This window comes from Mobula birostris, chromosome 7 (genome assembly GCF_030028105.1).
Source record: "Mobula birostris isolate sMobBir1 chromosome 7, sMobBir1.hap1, whole genome shotgun sequence".
NCBI classification, from domain to species: Eukaryota; Metazoa; Chordata; class Chondrichthyes; order Myliobatiformes; family Myliobatidae; genus Mobula; species Mobula birostris.
This window is the reverse complement of record NC_092376.1, coordinates 46,863,356-46,885,500: the sequence shown is the minus strand read 5'-3', so window position 1 is coordinate 46,885,500 and position 22,145 is coordinate 46,863,356. Positions and strand designations below refer to the sequence as shown.

General features: G+C 40.5%; 1 protein-coding gene across 1 annotated transcript in view; it reads right to left on the bottom strand.

The window, feature by feature from the left end:
* Positions 1 to 21,145, bottom strand: part of lats2 (large tumor suppressor kinase 2) — a 71,901-nt gene extending 50,756 nt beyond the window's left edge. Inside the window, exons 1-3 of the mRNA XM_072263054.1 lie at positions 20,819 to 21,145; positions 20,287 to 20,513; positions 12,206 to 12,726 (exon numbers count right to left, since the gene is read on the bottom strand). Of these exons, the coding sequence (XP_072119155.1) occupies positions 12,206 to 12,544 (339 nt within the window). The 5' untranslated portion in view covers positions 12,545 to 12,726; positions 20,287 to 20,513; positions 20,819 to 21,145. The remainder of the gene's footprint in view (positions 1 to 12,205; positions 12,727 to 20,286; positions 20,514 to 20,818) is intronic.
* Positions 21,146 to 22,145: the final 1,000 nt, after the last annotated feature.

The following is a 22,145-nucleotide window of genomic DNA, read 5'->3' as shown; positions in this document are numbered from 1 at the left end:
TACTACACCGTACATACATTATTTCTACTTTATATAGGCTGTGTATTTTTACGTGTAATTTGGTAGGATTTGGCAGCTTCATAGTTTAAAGGTTACTGGAGAGCGCTTGCGCCGTGTTTTTGCCAACAGCGCTTGCGTGAGATTTTCGCTACGGACATCTGTGCAGGCAATTGTTGTAGAGAAGTATTTCTACTTTATATAGGCTGTGTATTTATCATATCATTCCTGCTTTTACTATACGTTAGTGTTATTTCAGGTTTTATGCGTTATTTGGCATGATTTGTTTGGTAGGTTATTTTTGGGTCTGCGAACGCTCACAAAGTTTTCCCATATAAATAAATGGTAATTGCTTCTTCGCTTTACGACATTCCGGCTTACGAACCATTTCACAGGAATGCTCTACCTTCGGATAGCGGGGGAAACCTGTACAGAGATTCTGGGCTCTGGAAGAACTAAGCAGATTGAGCAGCATCTGTGGTACTGTCAATGTTTCACGTCAAACCACAGATGGGTGGAGAGGAGAGATGGCCACTATAAAGAGAAGGGAAGTGGTGAGACAGGAGTGAAAGTGATAGGTGATAATGACAGGAAGATTGATAAGCATCTCCCACCAGCAGCTGTCTCCAACCACCCTCCCCATTTCCTAGCTCGCTCCATCTACCTCTTTTTTTTTCTTTGCCTGCTTCCATCTATTAGCTGAGTCTCCAAGATTTACTTGACTCTTTTATGGACATCTTGGTTTATATGATGATGGTTTTTACAAATGAACATCAATTTAACTCAATTGATAATCCTGACAAGACTCAAGTGTATATTCATAGTATGACTGAGCTGACACCATATTATTGAAGGTGTTAGGTTTCTGCTGAGGCATTGAGCTGAAATTGTTTATCTATTCAAGTCATTGTAAAAGATTCCACAGCATACAGCTCTCTTTATCTCTCAACCAGCAATGCACATGCTGGACAAAACCTCAAGTACAGATTAACTGGCTCTACTAAGAAGTGGCCCAATGATTGCCTCTGTAACAACAGTGACAAAATGTCAACAGTAATAAATGCAGTTATAAATGTTTTGGGATATCCTGAGGCAATATGATGCAGATTTTTATCTTTACCAGCTAGAGTTTAATAATTGTTTAGACAGGGAACCCAAAGAAGAACTTGATGGGGATGGGATTACTCAGCAGTAATTTAAATCTGCTAAATGTTCCTTCCATTCATTCAAATGGAAGAAAAGTAGTTTATTTTGTTGCTGTCAGCAATGCTTGGAATATGTTTGCTTTTCAGTGCTTCACCCTTTCAATGCTTAAGCCTTCCACAAAAATATCTTGATAAATGTACTTTATTTTTTTAAAAATCATGTTTGATGATATATTAAAATGGGAAAGAAGGGCAATCATATGAAAGGTAATGCATCACACATTTACACAAAACTGTATTTCATTTGTTGTTACAAAGTGGTGACATGATCAAAGAATTAGTGAACTTTCTTTAAATTTGGATTAATTGTCAATTGATTTCTGTTCCTCCATTGACTCGGATGCCAGAGGAAATGCAAGCCTTGTTTTCGGTTACTAAAAACTTCCATATAACTGTAATACTGTTGGAATCCTCTCCCAGGAGTTAAAGTTGATAAATTCACAATTTAAAAACAAACTAGGCATTATTAGTCCATGCTAACACCATAGCAACCAACATAAAACATACTCTAGCATTGCATAACATTTCTGTTTTGCCTTGGAGGTATTCCCAAATAGAAATGTGTCCTTTGCTTCTCCTCACTGCACCATTAGAAAGCTTAGGATCATCATGTTACTGCTAATGAGTGGGTTGTGGAAGAATAAACACATTTATATGATGTTCTTTACAATCTGATAATGTCTTAGGATCACTATACCAGTTACTGAAGTGCCACCAGTACCATACTTTTAAATACACAAGATTGCATTAACAATGTGCTAATGGCCAGACTATGTTTGCTTCATGTAGCATTATCTTTAAAGATAAATATTTATCAAGCCTACATGGAGACCTCTTGTTCTTTGAAAATCACCAAGGGATGTTTATATTTGTTTGAGAGGCAGACAGCAATCCTCACTGGTTTTTCATCGCACCATAAATTTTCTTCAGCAATTGGTAACACTGTGATAATGATCTTAATGAAATTCTGTAATGAGACTAAAATCGAACCAATCAATGTGCAATTGCACTGAGAAAATCATTGTCTTTATTTTATTATTTGTACTACAGAAACTAGCAAATGTTGTTCCCGAGAAAAATGAATCAGAATTTTTGTTCTTAGAGGTCATCAATGTTATACAAAGCACAAAAATGTTTGACAAGGATCTGATGGTTTATAAGAGATTGTTCTGAACTAATGAATCAACAAAGATGGCTAGTTTGAATCAGATCAGAATGGAAGGCAAGGCTAAAATCAAGCTCAGTATTGCCATAAACAAGGTTGCTAAACGTGTCAGAATAATTTTTGTGCCAGGTATTCCTCAATCTGCAGAATTTCATAAAACTTCACACTAATTTTACCAACCACATAAATGTGCTCTACTCAAAAATTCTGTGAACGCGTGTCTGAAAACAGCCACCACATATGAAAGGAGGTCCTTCCAAGGACGTGCCCAGGAATTGAGAGATTATATTTTAAAGGAAATGGCTGAACAGGCTAGATTCTTTTCTCTACAAAAGCAAAATGAAAGAAGAATGGTGAGGAAATCTCAGAAGATTTTGATGCAGTGAATCCAGGTGTTTTGAAGTACAAGAGAGACCCACTCCAGAGTAAATTGGTATATTTATTGTCACATGTACTGAGGTACAGTGAAAAACATACCATGCATTGCAGCCATACAGAATTGTAAATTCATTACAACAATGCACTGAGGTAGGACAAGATAAAATGATAACTAGGTGCAGAATAAACAGCAGAGAAAGTGCAGAGCAGGTAGACCGTAAGATGGAAGGTCACAACAAGGCAGATCGGGAGGTCAAGAATCCACCTTATCGTACTAGGGAACGATTCAATAGCCTTATAACATAGATGTCCTTGAGCATGGCAGTAGGTGCTTTCAGGCTTTTGTATTTTCAGGAGGGGAGAAAAAAAAGAGAAGGTTCCATGTGGGTGGAACCTTTAATTATGCTGGCTACTTTAGCAGTCAATGAGAAGCGTAGGCTGAGGCCAAAAGCATTAAAAAGTTAATAATACAATGGTTTTCGATTAATTGGGGCAGGCTCTTACTTAGGACAACTCAAAGAACAAAAACTGATTGAGAAAATAACTGAGGTTCCCTTTATTTATTTTGGACACAATGCCCCTTCACTGGGACAGGAGATTATTGCTGAACAGTTTCTAGCTAACTTCAGTTACATGCACTTTAGTGGCCGTTAGGCACTACACTTTGCTTTAAGCAAAGAGTTTTTAAAAACTGTCAGTTGCATGTGTTCAAAAAACAGCAATTTTTGTCACTGAAGGGTGGCGAGAAATAAACGCAAGACAATTCAGAACTGTTTTGCTCACTGCAGTTTAGGCTTGGAGGTGCTAGAAACACCAAGGAGTGAAAATGAAACTATTTCACTACTTCGACAAGTTAGGCACTATGAAGAACTTGCAGGTATTGCAAGTATTGATATCCGTACCACCCCCCACCGCTGGCATGCCCTCTCCATCACCTGACTCACACTCCTTCCGTGGCACTTCATCCTTGCCATTCCCAACATCCTTTGCTCCCACCAGATTTATAAACTCACACCCCACACGCATACATTATATACACATACCCACACACATCTCCAAGACATTTGCACAGTCTGAATATTGTACTATTATGAATCTGAGGTGATTTTTTTCTTTACATTTTATTTAGCTTTTAGGTTATTTATGTTTAAGTTTTCTTACATTTTGAATCATTAAACATTTTTCTTACATAAAAAAAAGATGAAGCTCCTATCAATAAATTAAATAAGGCATAAAGCCTTTGAAAGATGATGGAATGAAGGAGCAACAAATATCTTTAATGTTAAATCCTCAACCAATAACAAAATGTGGAATGCAATCAATGAAAAAAATGTACTGATAGCACAGAAAGGAATCCAGAACTCATGACTGGCTCAATGATAAGGAACTTTTGAGTTCTCCAAGTAATAGATAAAATTTCTCAGTCAGTGTTGACTAAGAGTAAGAAATCAAGTGCTCACATCAGCGACGATGCACGATTGTGGGCCCAGGCATGAACACATTTTGCAATCAAATGGTCAGGACATACCATAGTGTCATGCCAATTGATGACAGACAACATCTTGCTTAATGACATTATCCAACTCAATAGTATTTAGCAAATGTATTTTGTTGAAAGGAATTAAATTTTCAAATAGCTCCTTGTAACACTCCTAGCTCTCTAAAGCTTAGGCAGTAAATGACTGTCTGACATTATACTAACCTACACAGACCAGAAACATCAAGATTTATTCCAGTCAGTGGTGAATTAGTTTCTTATCAGATATTCTCTAGGGACACCATCCTTCCCACATCAGGGATAAGAAAATAAAACCAATACAGGCCTCAGTGATACGAACATACAAAGATGAAAGGAAAGCTAAATAGAGGTAAAACTCTAAATAATCTACGTTCCAACTATTTGAAAATTTTATTAGCTTGGCACCTGGTTCAATAGGTGCTAACTCTCTAACTATATTTTACAAACGTGTGCCCTGGTTCCTACCCTCCCTTGAAGCTCACCTGGTTCTTTCTCCCACTCACTCTTCCGAAACTTACTGAGGCACATTTCCTCTGCTCTCTTTAAACTAACCAGATTCACTGGAAAACATATTATTTTACTGCAGTAAAATGAAAACACTTCTGAATTGAGTATTCACATGACATCCACGTGTGCCAATAACTTCGCAATCAGAGACACTTTGGAGAATTGCAAAAACTGTTTTTAATATCTGTATGTTCTATGAATGTGCGGTGGCACAGTAGTACCACCCATGATATTGCTGTTGCCTCAGCGTTCCAGTAAACTGGCTTGATCCTGATCACCAGATGCTCCAAAGATAGACTGGTTGGTATGTTACTTGGTCAATGTAAACTGCCCCTAGTGTGCTGGTGAATGGTTGAATCTGAGGTAAAATGATGGGAATATATAGAAAATTTATAGTAGGGGTAGTGTAGATGGTCGATGTGGATTCAGTGGGCCAGAAGGATGTTTCTGTGCCATATACAGTAACTCTCTGCCGGTCTAACCTGTTTCAATAAAGAACAATACAAAATTTTCATTCCTAATTGCCTGCTTATCCTAGATCTAAATTTTTCTATGTTTAATGAACGCATACATTAAAGATTTATTGAACTCTTACCATTTTCTTTTCTTCCTGCAGAAGTAACTAAGTTCCCACTTTCCTGATAAACTCTGTCGAATGCCACCTTACACTTACTCACTAAGTCTAGCTAAATATTTACAGATTGCACCCTCCTTATTCTTCACTTTCCATTCTAGCTATGAGCATTATTGGACAAACATTTACCCAGGTCTTCTGATCTAATTGACACAAGTTACAAATTACCAAGGCTGGGTTCTTTTAGTCACTTTCTCGTAGCAGCCTACCTGCCTGAGAAAGACTATTTATTTCTACTCTGTTCTATTCTGTAAACAATCCTTTCTCCACACTAGATGGAAGCCCAATACTTATCTTATGTGACAACGTTATTAAATTCCTTTTGAAAATCCACATACACAAGTACAACATCCCACATCTGGCCTGCTGACTACATTCTCAATTTGTCAAACACGGTTTCCCTTTCATAAAACCAGACTGATTGTGCCGAATCTTATTGTAATTTTCTAAAAGACCTACTCTCACATCCTTAATTACAGATTCTGGCAGTTTCCTGGTGTAAGGGGGTTTCGACTTTTATGTTACTGCGGAGGCTAATTAAAATGGCATCTTTGTTATGTTAATCTGGGGAATGCGGCTTTGTTGTGTTAAACGCTGAGAAAGTTTGCGCGAACAGTTTGTTTTTGCTTTAGTGTGTGATAAGAGAGTGCTATTAACCAATTGGGATAGTTGTTATGGTTTTGGTGTATTTGAAGATACTGTATGCGCGGGGTTTTGGGGCAGAAGGCGGGAGAGCAAACGAATTACCCAGTTTGGCAGGGCCGAGGCTGTTTCCCTAGACGACAGCGAGCTGAGCGACCCTAAGAGTGGCCGGGGGGCTACATTGTGGGGGCTCGTCCGGGATGCTTGAGTCTGTTGGTATGCTGTGTGGGTGCCCTGTTTAAATCTGTAATGTGTGTCTCTGTGGGTTATTTGCTGTTGATTGCTGTATGCGTTGTGGGTGCAGTCTTTGTTTGAGTTCAGGCTGGCATTGACGAGTTGGAGGTGGCACTCGGGGCTGTCCATGCAGTTGGGAGAGAGAGGAAAGAGTGGTTTGATTTGGAGGTAGAGTCGGCGAATAAATGTTCTAGCTCTGGCAGGCTCCGCCTGGCACTTGGGATAGTGTCCACCCCAAGAGGGGCGGAGACTAGCGAGACATGGGCAGAGCGGATCTCTCAGTTGTTAGATGAGTGGCAGTGCTCGGTTGAGGGAGAGCAACAGGGATTGGTTGAAAGTTTGAGTAGGCGGGCTGGTGACGGTGTTAGAGCTGTCAGGTTCACTTACACCGTAGTGACAGCTGTCAGTTATTTGAAAGAGGGGGGAAAGTTTTCAGTGTGTCTTCTCTGGCGAGGAGGGCGGCTAAATTGCTTGCAGTGCCAGGGGGACCATTTCAGGGGATCAGTTGTTCAGCTGATCAGAGAGGTGTTGGGAAACTTAGTGGAGGCCCAGTGGGGGAACGGCCTGAGGTCTCTGGGGAAGCACGTTCCCAGCAATGTACCAATGAACTTCCGAAAGGAGCAGACCCTATTCCTGAAGGCTTAGAGGGGCCACGCCGCAGGGTGTCGCTATGGATAGAGGGAAGCAATGCTAAAGCTATCCTCAACCCCGGGGCACAGATCAAGTTGTTGTACAGTTCGTTTTACAACCGGTGTCTGAAGCATTTATCCTTGACAACCGCAAGGGCACCGGAGACTTTGGGTACTAGTTGCAGTAGTTATCCAGAAGACGATGATTGGTTAATGACCCTGGAGTTCATGGAGGCATTTTCTGGGCACCCAGCGTGTCGAGTTGCTTCTGAGGACGTGTGTAGCAGCCTTGAGCCGGTACCGAATTTAAATGAGACCCAGCGGTGGTACAGCCTGGGGAGAGTAGCTGAGGGTGAGACCCTCTTAGTAGATGCTCCGAACTACCATGAGGGAGGGGAGTTGACTGCTGAAGACACCTCAGTGAGAGAGAGGTCGCGGCAACTGGACCCTGGCGGCGTGGAAGATGAAGGCAGCGTGTGGGCGGATTATGCGACGTGGTTTAATGTGCTGCATCTGAGGGATGGATGTTGCCAGATCCTGAGGAGTGCAGCTGTTGGGCTGAAGATGGCCTTTACTCGTTCCCTAGGATTCTTCCAATCCGAAAAGATGCCCAAGGGCATATCCGGAGCCCCTGCATCCTTCCCGCGGGTCATGAGGAAGACCATGGGAGAAGTGAAGGTGTGTGGAGTTTTGACGTATGTGGATGACCGCCTAGAGCTTGGATTCGCCTGGGGGGACTATGAGGCGAGGCGAGTGGCTGAGCCCGGGGGACCGAAGCGAAGTGTCAAATGTGGAGGAGTTTTTGGCCGGAGAGGTTTGGTGCAATGTGAGGAAAATGACCCGACATACCAGTTGAACTTCCTGGTGTTGGGACAGACGGTGGTGGACCGGGGGATGGAAACCCAGGTCGTCAATCTGAATGAGACACATTCTCAAGACGTCCATTCAGAACAGATTGGAAGATTTACAAGTTGGGGAAGATCAAGGAAGTGTTCTGACTAAGGTCAACAGAAAACCGAGAGCCCAGGGAGGGGAGTTTGACTACACTCCCGAGGAGGTGAAGAAATGGAGGACAGATCTCGGAAAAGGGAGGCGGACGCTTGAAAGGAACCTGAAGATGACTATCGCGAGTTTAAATGAAGTGGAAAAACTGAAAATTGACCTGGAAGACGCCCTCAGGAAGAAACAACCGGAGGCTGAACATTCTTTAACTGCTGCTTTTCAGGTCAGGGTGGAAGAAGCTGGTGGGGTAACTGTGTCCCAGATTGAGATGGCCAGGAACCCTGAGTCAGAACTGTGGAGGCTGTGGCGAGAGTTGAAGGAGTCCCCGAAGAAGCTGACGTCTCGACTGTAGGAGGCTGAAGGGGTAGCCCCGGCTAAATGTTTCAGTTTGGAGAATCTCAAACAGCAGCTACCGATCGAGGGAATGAGGAAGGATACGGGTTCGAAGGATGATGTGCTGTACATGTGGTACATGTTGCCTTTCGCTAACTTCCCCGTGATTGAGGAAGAGACCTTTGGCCCTTCTCCCACTGAGTCAGGTGTAGTGGGACGAGCTAGCTGTGGGCAGTCTGAGTTATGGCAGGATCAGGAAGGAGGAGAGGCGGGGCCCCGGACACGGGACTGGGGGCTCCAAGCTGTAGTGGTGGCCTGAGTGAGAGAGGAGTTGGCAAGCAGGCCCGAGGTATCCCTAGTAGTGCCTGAGCCTTTTGGGTTTAGGTGAGGGGGTACGGAGGTCTCAGAGGGTTAAGAAGCTCCCAGATAGGTTGGCCTATGTAGCGTCTGTGGGACGGGAGTAAGGTCCACTGTTTGGGGAGCACTGTCACTGTGTGTGTGTGTGTGTGTGTTGTGTGTCTGCAGGACTGGTTGGCGAGTTATTTAGCAGTCATGAGAACATGACTTTATTTGGTGGGGGGGAGAGTGTAAGGGGGTTTCAACTTTTATGTTACTGCGCAGGCTAATTAAAATGGCGTCTTTGTTATGTTAATCTGGGGAATGCGGCTTTGTTGTGTTAAACGCTGAGAAAGTTTGCGCTAACAGTTTGTTTTTGCTTTAGTGTGTGATAAGAGAGTGCTATTAACCAATTGGGATAGTTGTTATGGTTTTGGTGTATTTGAAGATACTGTATGCGCGGGGTTTTGGGGCAGAAGGCGGGAGAGCGAGACAGAGGATGGACGAGGTGCTGTGAGTCCGCTAACGGGGTCGGACCCCGAGCGGGACGTTCGGCAAGGAGACTGATTCGTGGGGAGCGTCTGGTCGACCACTGTTGTTGGTCCCAGGCGGCCGGTCGAGGTGGTCCGAGGGGGTCGCAGGGTGAAGAAGAAGGTCCTTGAGCTCCAACGGCTTTTGTGCATGAAGAGATTGAACTTTGATAAGTGTGGCACCTTTTATTTTCCTTTTATATTTTATTCTCTATTAATTATATAGTTCCAGTAATATCTATAAACTGTAAATCATTTAATTGCATCTGGTGTATTGTCTGTTATTTGGGCGGGGTGGGGTACCTCACACAGCATCCACACAAACGAATTACCCAGTTTGGCGGGGCCGAGGCTGTTTCCCTAGACGACAGCGAGCCGAGCGACCCTGAGGGTGGCCAGGGGGGCTACACTGGGAAGTGATTTTAATTTATTCATTTTTCATATTTTCTGTTACTGGCAAGGGCAGCATTCATTGTCCATTCCAAATTGTGCTTAAAATGGTTGTGGGTCATCAGCTCGAATTGCAGAAGACTTCTGGTGGAGGTATTCTCACAGCGCCATTACACAGTGAGTTCCGCGACATAGGCCCAGTGACGAAGGATCAACAATCTTTCCAAGTCAACATGACATACACTTGGAATCTGCAAATGCCGTTATTCCCATCTGCTCTGGTCCTTCACGTGGTGAAGACCATAGGTTTGAGAGGCGCTATTAAAGTAACCAATTAACTATAGTTAACTCAAGCAACACACATCAAAGTTGCTGGTGAACACGGCAGGCCAGGCAGCATCTCTAGGAAGAGGTACAGTCGACGTTTCAGGCCGAGACCCTTTGTCAGGACTAACTGAAGAAAGAGCTAGTAAGAGATTTGAAAGTGGGAGGGGGAGGGGGAGATCCAAAATGATAGGAGAAGACAGGAGGGGGAGGGATGGAGCCAAGAGCTGGACAGGTGATTGGCAAAAGGGATATGAGAGGATCATGGGACAGGAGGCCCAAGGAGAAGAAAAAGGCGGGGGGGGAGGGGAACCCAGAGGATGGGCAAGAGGTATAGTCAGAGGGACAGAGGGAGAAAAAGGAGAGTGAGAGAAAGAATGTGTGTATAAAAATAAATAACGGATTGGGTACGAGGGGGAGGTGGGGAATTAGCAGAAGTTAGAGAAGTCAATGTTCATGCCATCAGGTTGGAGGCTACCCAGACGGAATATAAGGTGTTGTTCCTCTAACTCATGTGCGATATGAACCAGTACCACTAGATACTGATACTGTAGGGAATGGGCATTTGCGGTAGGACAGGGATGATCAATCACGTGGACAGTTCTGCCATCAGTGGTCAAAGAGCCACACAGTCAAACTGCACAGAAAGAGACCTTTTGATATAATTTATGTTTATCTAGTGCATGTTGCTTATATGATGCTATGTGCCTGCGATGATGATACAAGTAAGTTTTCACTGCACCTGTGCAGATGACAGTAAACTCAACTTTAAACTGACCAAGATGTCTGAATTAGTCATGCCTGCTTGCAGTTGTCTCATATCCCTTTCCATCCGTGCAAGTCCACGTAAAGATCCAACTCAGAGTCACACAGCTTAAAAGCAAACCTTTTGGCTTACCAAATCCTTGCTGACCATCCACCACCCATTTACACTAAACCTGCATTAATTCCACTTTTTTATTCTCCCCACAGTCTCAACAACTCCTCGCTTTCTCTCCGATTAACAACTCCCTGTTTTCACTCTGATTACAGTAGTCACCTGTTAGGGGCAATTTACAGCGACCAATTAACCTGTAACCTGCATGTCTTTAGGAAATAACAGGCAGGGTAGACAAAGGCCAGTCAGTGGGTGTTTTTACTTGCAATCTCAGAAGGCCTTTGACAAGGTGCCGCACGTGAAGCTGCTAAACAAGAGCCCATGGTATTACAGGAAAGATACTAGCATGGACAAAAAAATAGGCTGACTGGCAGGAGACCAAGTGGGAAAAAGTGATCTGGATGCTAGAATTAATGGCCTTGGTTCAGGTTTGAGGACAATACAAAGATAAATGGAGGGGCAGGCAGTCTTAAGGAAATAGGGAGTCTGCAGAAGAACTTGGACTGATTAGGAGAATGGGTAAATAAGCAGCAGATAGAAAACAGTGCAGGGAAGTGTATGGTCATGAACTTTGTAGAAGGAATAAAGGTGTCCACTGCTTTCTAAATGAGGAGTGAATTCAGAAATCCGAGCTGCAAAGGGACTTGAGAGTCCTTGTGCAGGATTCCCTAAAGTTTAATTTGCAGGTTAAATTGGTAGTAAGGAAGGCAAATACAATGTTAGTATTCATTTCAAGAGGACTAAAATATAAAAGCAAGGACGCATTGCTGTGGCTTCATAAGGCATTGGTTAGACCACATTTGAGCAGTTTTGGGCACTCATCTAAGAAAGGATGAGGGGCCAATTGAGAGATTCTAGGGGAGCCTCACAAGAATGATCCCAGGAATGAAATGGTTAGCATACGAGGAGCACTTGTTGGCTCTGGACCTGTTTAGAAGAATGAGGGGGAACTTCATTGAAGAAGCCAGGAGAATGGGGTCGAAAAGGAAAATAAATCAGCATCAGCATCATTGAATGGTGGAGTACACTGGATAGGCGAAATTGCCTAATTCTGCTCCAATGTCATAGGTGAGAAGAAACCAGAGCACTCAGATGAGAGACACATTGACGTAGAGTGAAGGGGTAAGCTCTATGTAGCACCCAAAGTCAGGATTGAACCCTGGTTTCTGGCATCATGAGACAGTGCCTCAACCAGCTGCCCCACATGACCTTTTGTTTCTCATTATATGCACCACCTACAATGAAAACGGATTTTAAAAAATTAACTGTACAATGGCTTCGGACATTTCACACCATTATTTCCTCCTACTTCTACCTCAGTCATCTACTACTGTCATTATCATTTACTGGTATCCAGTTGTACCCTCCTCATTACAATTGAATGTGGAGGTAGCTCGCATGGAAATTACAAGCCAATACACTTTTAGTTTCCCAGTGATAGTCAAAGCCTAACATTTTATAAATTAGTGACACATGGCAAAATGTACCATCAGTGAGACGTACCTGTTCACATCCAGCATTCACTAATTCTTGAAGCATCTGCCTGTTTACTTCAACGCTGATGGATGAACCCGACTCATTTGCAAATGGCATTAGGGAGTTTCTGATTTCCCTGAGAGCTTTCTGATAAGGGCCAAATTTTGGGACCGGTCGCATCTGCTGCTGTCTGGTGGAATCTTTTCCAACAGTGACTTTCAGGTCAAGCTGGGTTTCATTGTTAGAGCCAACATTCAAGCCCTGACTTGAAGATTTAGGAGGTTGCTTCAACCCCTCCCGAATTTCCTGTAGTCTTTGGCGGCTGTTTCCAACATACGAAGTGGCTGGAAATGTCTTTGGCCTCATCACCGAAACAATTTGTGCTTTTCATAAATAAACTCTATGGACTCAATGCAGATGTTGAGGAAGTTGTATTAGTCTGCTGTAATCAATATATTTATACTTCCTCTCTTGATAGTCACTCGTGGTCCTTTGATTTATTTTCAACAGAAAGATTATGTCAACTTCATTCCCATGACCATCCTGATCTAAAATATAGAAGAGGAGTTATTAAGACAGTTTTAATTACAAAAAGCAAAATCCTCTAACCTGTCACTTGATTGAAATATATTATGAACATGCTTTCTCCTTTACATACATGTCTGCAAGTATGTGCACATTTGTGGATGAATGGTTATAAAAAGGTTGCAAAAGTCAACATTCCAAGTATATTTTCAAATAAAATGTGAATATACACTTATTATTTTTCAAAAACTGCTAAGAATATCCTATACTCCAATATCCAAGTAGCTACTTAACCTCTTGTTAATAAAACACAGTTTATCCAGGTCTTAATATTTTCCCTCTCTTTCCTATTCTTGCAGAAGTTCCAGACTCATGTTGGAATAACGTTGAATAGTTCTCTGGGGGATTTTTTTTTCATATATGAACCCAGTAATGGGGTAGATCACATGATCATGATAGACATCACAGCTAGGCTTCACCTTGTCTTTGCTAAGTGACAAAGAGTACAATTTCCAGCAGGGTATTCTGGTTGGCAATGAGAAAAATTCTGGCTGGTTTTTATCTCCTTTCTAGCCAAGAGTGTTGAGGCCCCTATACTGCGCTATTTCTGAGAAAATAAACAAAAGCTATTCAGAAAGCAGTACTTGATACTTATGAATTCAGCCCTTTCTGATATCAATACCAATTCTTTTTGTTTAGAGGGTAAGTTGGTTTAATTGATAGCTGCTTGAGTCAACCCCCACAATGGACTTGCACATGTATTCCTGACACTTGTCACATTGTAACAGTGACTCAATAAGGTACTTTTTAGGCAGCCCTCAAGAATGACATTTTTTATCCATTCCAGTTCTGTTGGATTTAAGGTAGCTATTAAGAATTCTGCCACAAGAGAGGCAGAGACATTTAATGTGGTGGTTTGTTTAGAATGTTCTTTTGTTTCTTGTGTTTTCTCTTAGGATCCACATGATCTTCAAGTAACTCTCAGTACTTTCCCCAATGCCCCTTCTTAATTTTTAAGGCAATGGGACAAGGATCCCAATAGGTTTAGAAGAATATTAATCTCTCCCCACCTTCTCTCTCTCTCTCATACACCCCCCCCCTCCACCCCCCCCCCCAAAGGGAGGCGTGGACAACAAACTTGAGGTACTTTTTCTGTCCTTCTGGGAAACTCTTGACATGTTGAGCTCTGAATAGATGACAAGCTTCAGGGAGTTTAATGTCAGCCATGCAAACAGTGTGAGCATAGTCATAACTTCAATGATGGAGATATTGGCCTGGAGAGGAAGCTGATGTCAATTCTGTCAATGAATTAAGACAGCTCTTCAGACATAGTTTTGGGAGTCACTTCTCCTCTACTTTGAGGTGCCTTCTGGCAGTGGTCCATGTCTCTAAAGCATACAGAAGAACATAGATGACTGCTGCTCAGTAGAGCATCAACTTCATGCTGGTTTGAGTTTTGATCTTTGAATGCTTTTCCCCCCCTTGAGGCCAAAGGCTGGGCAGATGCACTGGATGTAGTGATGAATTTCACTGAGATGCAGCTCTAAGATATAAAAAGTGACCCATATTTTCTAAGATATACAGTGCATCCCAGTTATTGGGGGCAGCCCCTTATTTGTGACAACTCTTACAGAACAAAAACTAACTGAGAAAATAGCTGGGACTCCATTTATTTGGGACACTATGCTGCTTAATTGGGACTGGCCACTGTTGTCAAACAGTCTCTAACTAGCGTCAGTCACGTACACGCGCGAGGCCGTCAGACACTACACCGTGCTTAAAACAAACAGTTTTTAAATAGCGTCAGATGTGTGTGTTTGTGTTCAAAAAGCAGTTGGCAAGAAATAAGTAGCAAGACAATTTAGAATTGTTTTGCTTACAGTAGTTTTAAGCATTGAGGCTTGGAGATGCCAGAAACAGCCGGAAGTAAAAATAGAACGATTTCACTACTTTAACAGGTTAGGAACTACAAAGAACTTGAAGGCATTGACAATCATCTTGAACATTAAAATGAAAAATGAAGATTTGGAGCATGTAATTGTCAATAGTTTTGTATAAAGGCAATCCATTATCTGTGGTGATTTTGTTCATTTACAGTTAAAAGTACATGACACAGATGAATTCTTCCAGCATTATTAGGAACTAATACCAATTTGTATTACTGCAGTAGTAATGACAGTGTTCTAGTTTGTTCTATATGTTATTTAAATACATAATTTGTTACTCCATTTGTCTTTTTTTAAATACCTTTTTAAACTATTTCCATGAAACTTCAGCTAATTGGGGCAGCTGCTTAACTGGGCCAAAATGTACTGGTCCCGATGTGTCCCAATTAACTGGAATCCACTGTAGCTGAGAATATTTATTGGCTAATGTTGTGCAATAGGATATGTCAGAATCAGAATCTGGTTTATTATCACCAGCATGTGATGTGAAATTTGTTAACTTAGCAACAGCAGTTCAATGCAGTACATAATCTAGCAGAGAGAGAAAAAAATAAAAACATAATAAATAAACAAGTAAATCAATTACATATATTGAATAGATTATTAAAAAAATGTGCAAAAACGACCTTCATTTTATGGAAAAGCAAAGCAAGGCCCATACTCTTATTTAACTATCTGTTAAATCTTAGATCTCCCCTTTCTCTCCAACCTCAGCTTTCAGGTGCCTGTTTTGAGTGATACACTTGGGAACTTACTGATGGTACTATACCAATGCCAACCATATCTATCCTGTACTCTGGAATTCCTATCATCTACCTTCACGTATGCAAATACTCGTGCAGCAACTCAATGCATAAAAGAATGCAGACATGGTCAAGAGGTTCAGTTGTTCAAACATCAGAATGAGGAGGAAATGTGATCTAAGTGACCGACTGAAATGATTGTTTGTGCCAGATGGGGTGGTTTGAGCACCCTGGGATTTTCACACACAACAATCTCTGGAGGTTATACAGAATGTTGTGAGAATCAAAAAAAAAACATTTAGTGAGTGGCAGCTCTGTGGGGGGAAATGCCTTGTTAATGACAGGGGTCAGAGGAGAATGGCCAGACTGGTTCAAGCTGACAGTAACTCAAATAACCCCATGATACAACAGTGGAGTGCAGAAGGCATCTCTCGATGCACATGTTGAACCTCAAAGTGGATGGGCTACAGCACCATAAGACCATGAATACACACTCCTGTACCTAATAAAGTGGCCATTCTGTACACGTAGCAAAAGCCAAGCTAAAAGAAATTCAATAACTCTTCCAATCTGAAGTTTAAAAATTATTTTGAAGTTAAGCTATTTGCTCGAAAATGCAGAGATGAACAGTACTTTCCCATTACAATGCTATTACTAAGAGAATATATCAAATATCCACAGTCAAAATGCCCTCTAAAATATACCTATATCTCCTATTCAACACAACACACACAAAACGCTGGAAGAACTCAACAGGTCAGGCAGCATCTATGGAAATGAATAAACAGTGAACATTTCAGGCCAAGACCCTTCTTCAGGACTGAAAAGGAAGGGAAAATATGCCAGAATAAAAAGGTGGGAGGGGAAACGAGAGAAGCATAGCTAGAAGTTACATGGTTGAAGGGTCAGAAGGCAGCAGACATCACACAGGGGGAGCAATGAGAGAGGGTCTCACTGAACCCTTATTGAAGAGAAGATTTAAAATTCTTCAGGGTTGACCCATTCCCCAGATTTTGTTGCCATCTCAGTAGATCAAGTTTTCAAATTTAATTGAGGGGAAAATCTTGCAAATTAGTTTTTTTGTTTTACTGGGGTCATAACATACTCCACACTAATTTGGTACCATATATATTTTAAACTTTGTTGATTAATCAGCATGTCACACTGATTACTGCATTCTAATAAAATAATTCTTCCTTCAGTTACAGCACAGCTTTAATGCCTAATATACTCTTCGGAGACTCAGACAGAACCATTGAGAATCATGTGACTATTTATAGGGGAAGAAAGAGGAAGCTCCCCTACATTCACAGAGTGCCAGGTATTCTGTGATTGGCCAATGGAAACAATATTTGCTTGTTCTAGCCCGAGTAGACAATGTCAGTTATTTCCTTTCTTTGAAATGGCCACACCAAAAAAAAAAATCACCATAATTAGAAGTGCCAAATTTTACCATTTTGAAATGCAAAGTTATGGACCTTTATCCTCTGGATTAGACCAATGCCATTAACAATATAAACTACAACTTCAAAAAGACACTGAGAAAAAAAAATGTCAATAAAACAAAATAATGATATTATACAACAGAGAGGAAAGTGGAGGGGCATCTTGTGCTGTACAGTCGATCAATAAATTAAATATCAATTATTTTATGGAATGCATGAAGAGATGACGTAAATATCAATTATTTTATGGAATGCATGAAGAGAGCACCACTCAGTTAATTGTCTCTTTCAAGCAAATCAGTTAGTTTTGGTTTTTCTGGGCTGAGGTGGGGGTGGGGGCTTTTAAGCAACATCAGAATTGAAATTAATTGCTCACTTGTTTATTTTAGAATGCTTAAAATAGAATATTATACATGTGCACTATTTTGCAATAAGTACTTTGCAGGAAAAAATGTGAACTATGCAGTTTATAACAAGCTGAGGCAAGTTATAGTGTATTCTTTTCTTTCATCCATGAATTGGTTTAATCAGTAGTGTCAATTAAAGGGAGGAGACTTAACTTGCCATGACTTGCACAGGAAAATGAACAAATTTGTAATACTTATTAATTAAAAGCATTTACATCTATTAAGTACAAAGGCTTACTAATTGTTTTAAGACTTTGATATACATTTTGCAGTAGGATTTGACTATAAAAAGTTAATAATAGTTTTAATGTAGTTACAATAACCACAGCAGTTAACTCTTTACAATGTAACTGTTAATAGAAAACATGGGGCACCTTGTGTATAATTGGCACCTTTAATTCTTGAAAGACAAATATTACAAAAACATTAAAGTTATAAAGAAGATGTAACAGCTGAAATAATGTTGAGCAAGTTCATTATCACATTTTTCTTACAGGCTTTTTTCTTAGTAGCTGTTGTATTTGAAGTGTGCCTAACCAGAGGAATTTTATATCATTAGGCAATAAGCAAGAGATACTGATGTCCTAACTACCTTCTGGACCACTTAATATTTAGAGAATATATGTCCCTGTTGCAAAGCAATAGCTCCGCATTTGCTGAGTTCAGCATTATTAGACACTCTCACTTATTTGGCAAGAGGACACATTCTAATAAATTTCCAATACTTTCTATATCATACTACAAAAGGCCACTTTTCTGAAAGAGAATTTACTCCCGTTACACATTTAACTACTTAAATGTATGCAGAATATGGCATATGAGAAGTAATAAAACAACTTGTTAGTAATTTAACAGATTTTAAAAAAAATGGCACATGATATGACTGTTCTCAGGATCCATGGGACCTAGTTTAAATATTTATATTCTCCAGGATTCTACAACTTATTTTTAAAGTCAACTAATAAGACTAAGACAAAATATTTTCAAAACTGATTTTATTAACTTAAAACAAAAAATACTTCAGCTAACGTTTTACCTTGTTAATATTGGTACTGTTTCAGAGATAAAAACTTTCATATCTGTATTGTACAAACATCTTCTGTCACGGTAACCTGCACTGTTCTAATTTACCATGTTATTCTTCTGTATGCAGTTACATTACCTCTTTTCTGCAGCTATGGTTAAAATTACCTTTTTGAAAATTATGAAAACATTTATTGATTAACTGCTAGCACCCCATGTAATATTTTAAAATAATTTAAAGATTGTAGGAAATCAGATACTTGTATTTAGCTTAATGAGGCATAAAACCACATTCCAATGTTTCCTGCTAAAAAGAGAAAGTTACACCAATGTAGGGATTTAAAAAAGAGGGAATTGCTTTGAGGTTGAAATCCAGTGATAGTTAATTTGTAAAACTTTGAATCTTTTTCAAGTACAAAGTGATTGCTAACAATTATGTTGTTTTTCAGGTTTTGATACTACCAATCAAAATTGGATTCAGCAAAGTTTTGCATTACATTGTGTATACACACTGGGAAAAGTAATGCATTTGTTTATATAAATAGTAAACTGAAACATTGATTAGCAGATATGTTATAAATTATCTCTAATTTGGATTATAATTTGTTTGTGGATTGTTGTGATGAGAAACAAATGCATTACACATTTTAAAGTCTAAGATATGCAACAAATAAAGCACTAGAATGAAGACTGATGTTAATGGCACATAACCAATGTGAGAACATAAGAAATAACCAGATCTAAACCATTCACTCCTACAAACATGCTGCTCCATTTAGTTACACCATGGATGATCTTTCCTGTCAACTACACCTTTATGCATTACCCTTGTGTCTTCATTCCCCCACTTCAAAAATCTCTTAGTCCCTAGTCAGGTGATCTTTTGGGCTCATTACAAACTTTAGAACTTGGAGTTCAGCACTTTCATATCATGATATTATTACTCTTATTTACCCTTCCTTTAGAACTTTATTTTAAAATGCAAAATGTGTGTAGGTTTTCTCCATGTTTTTAAATTTTGTTTCCCTTACTCCCACCTTGAATACATCTTGAAACATATTACATCGTGAAATTTTTACTAACTTTTGAGATTAGTCACTCTAAAATGTCACCCGCCCACCAGAAGTATTGTCATACCAAATGAGCTTTTCCAACATATTTTCAGATTTTTCCAGCTAGTTCCCTTTAGTTATTCCAGTTAGTTTTCCCACCAGAAAACCTGAATAAATTTCATTCACTTCTCATTTAAGTCATTGTTAAGATTGTAAATAATTCAGACCAAGCACTGATCTTTCTAACACCCAACACCATTCCAACTGGCAAAGGAGCAAAGTATTTTGTTTCATAACCAATCCAATGATGGGCACTATATCTATCTTGCAAGTCCTAACCGCCATGAAGTCGGACAAATTAGTTAAATTGCATGACTTCAACAAAATTAGATTCTAGAATTTTCTCTAAAAGTGATAGCAGGTCGATTGCCCTCCAGATCCTTGTTTTCTTTTTTCCCCCTCCCCACTAAATGCGAAAGTTAGAAGCAGAATATACCATTAACAAAGAAACCGATTATTCTAGTAATCGACGAATAGATTACAGTACTCGAAAGTAGTTTATCGACAATTTTACTCTTCTGATAAATCTAACCTTCTCTTTTGATTGTACTTGATATTTTACACCGAACGTCTAGAATTACCGATGACAAGCTTCCGAAAGCATGCAAGCTTCAGAATTGCCTACATTGCGGCCCTGATTCAGCGGACGTCAGTGGCTACTCGAAGCTGTCATCGGAGGGTCTTTGGCTGGCCTCAAAAATGTTCTGAAATTATTATCATGTTTCAAATGGACACGCGAACTCTCCCAAAGTGGGATCTATCCTCGAAGTGGTCAAGGTTTAAGACGACTGCGAAATGGGTTTACTTCACGGTACATTTAAGATCGTAGTCAAAAAGAAACTGCTTCAAATAATCGGAGTTTTTTTTTAACGTGACAGGACAAGAAGAGATTTAAATAATACATTACCATCAAAAATATCTTCCGTAGTTAATTACGTTAAAATCACAAATCGTCTCCCCAAGACTGTCCCCGATGTAATGGGGTAAATACAGGCAATTTGGAGTCACCGCAGTTTCTCTTTTTTTTACACGAAGTTATGCGGCTCAGAGCCAATGGAACGCACCTCGGCCCGAGCAACCACATTCCACAGCAGGGAGAAAATACATTCAATCTACCAGCGACACCATGTTGTGCTGTGGGAATAGAGAGAAAAAAGAAGTCCCCATTTACCAACATTATCATTAAAAATTACTATAAAGTGGCATAAATCTGGTTAGTCTTCAACAATTACTCAAATTATTAAGAAACGTCAGCTGTAATCCTATAAAAAGCTCAGGACAGTACTTAACTCAGATTAGTTTCACTATTAAATTTTAAGAAATTCAATGCGTAGGCCGGACAATTTGATATGTATAAAATATTTAAATATGATAAATCTAATCATACAATTGAACTGCTTTGAGAGCTACTGCGTTAAGTTTTCAGCTTAATTACTTACTTGATGTTACTGCCTTTTCTACCCCTGAGCTTCTTGTTTGTAATAATTTCCTCCGGATCGTGCGCTTTAAACAGCGCCGACCGCAGAGCCCGGGGTCTCGGTCGGCGTCTAATTTCTGCCCCCCGCTCGTTCGCTCTCTGGCTCTCAGAATGTGGGCCGGAGTTCGGAAAGCACCTGATTGACAGCCGCGTTCCACATTATTTTCATTCCATTCGGGTCACGTGGCTGCGCTCACGCGGAGCGGCCCCGGCATACCAGCAGGAGGCGGGGCCCCCGCTCCAAAGATTCGTGACGCTTGTCCAAAATAGTTTCGGCTGACGATTAGTATTTCGTGGCATCTATATGGTACCCACTTTTTAATTGCATATCTTTGACTTCTTTGTCTCTTCTCACTCTTCAAAAAAAAATTCCCCAGTCGTGGTCTACTGCACTTGAACTTTGAAAATAACCGAACTAATGATGCAATAAGAATTAAGGGAAACCAATAATCTCGTGATTTCTCTTTAAGAAAATAGGAGGTGTTTCAAAATAACAGTACAGTTTCTGCTTTTAGCAATGAGGTACAACATCCTTGTGGCTTAATTCCGCAGATAGACCTGTTCTGTTCCGCGCTGTTCGATAGTGAATTTTAATATACAAAGAGCGATACTATTCTTGAAAGGGATTCAGACCTGCCATCCGTGTATGTTAAATCTCTTATTTGATATTGAAAATATCAAATGTGTGTTTTACTTTCGCACAAATGACTTCTTACGTCAACAAATTGCCCTTCTAGATCCGGTCCAAACTGATTGTGCTTATCGCTTCGAAGGGAAGGTGATAAATCCTCTTGACGTTCGTAGCTCCTTTCATCATGCAAACTTCTGCTGCAGATTTCCTTGAAATCATCCCATTCCTCTGATATGGAACAGTTTGCTTTGAAATGGATTCATATTGTTTGGAGTTCTGATGTGCGTGGTTAGAAATGCCTATCACACATTTGTTTTTGGTCTGATGTAGGGCTTATTATTGGTGTACCACCACTCTTAGCTGTTTTTGTCACTGTTGTTGTGCTGTGTCTGTCTTCTTTTGACTGTCGTCATTAGCTTTCTTAATCTTTTCAGAACATAGAATAGTACAGCAATAGCCCCACAATGTTGTGCTGACCCTTAAACCCTGCCTCCCATATAACACCCCACCTTAAATTCCTCCATATACCTGTCTAGTAGTCACCTGTGGACATGTACCCCCAGATCCCTCTGCTCCTCCACACTACCAAGTATCCTGCCATTTACTTTGTGCTCCGCCTTGGAGTTTATCTATCCAAAGTGTACCACCTCACACTTCT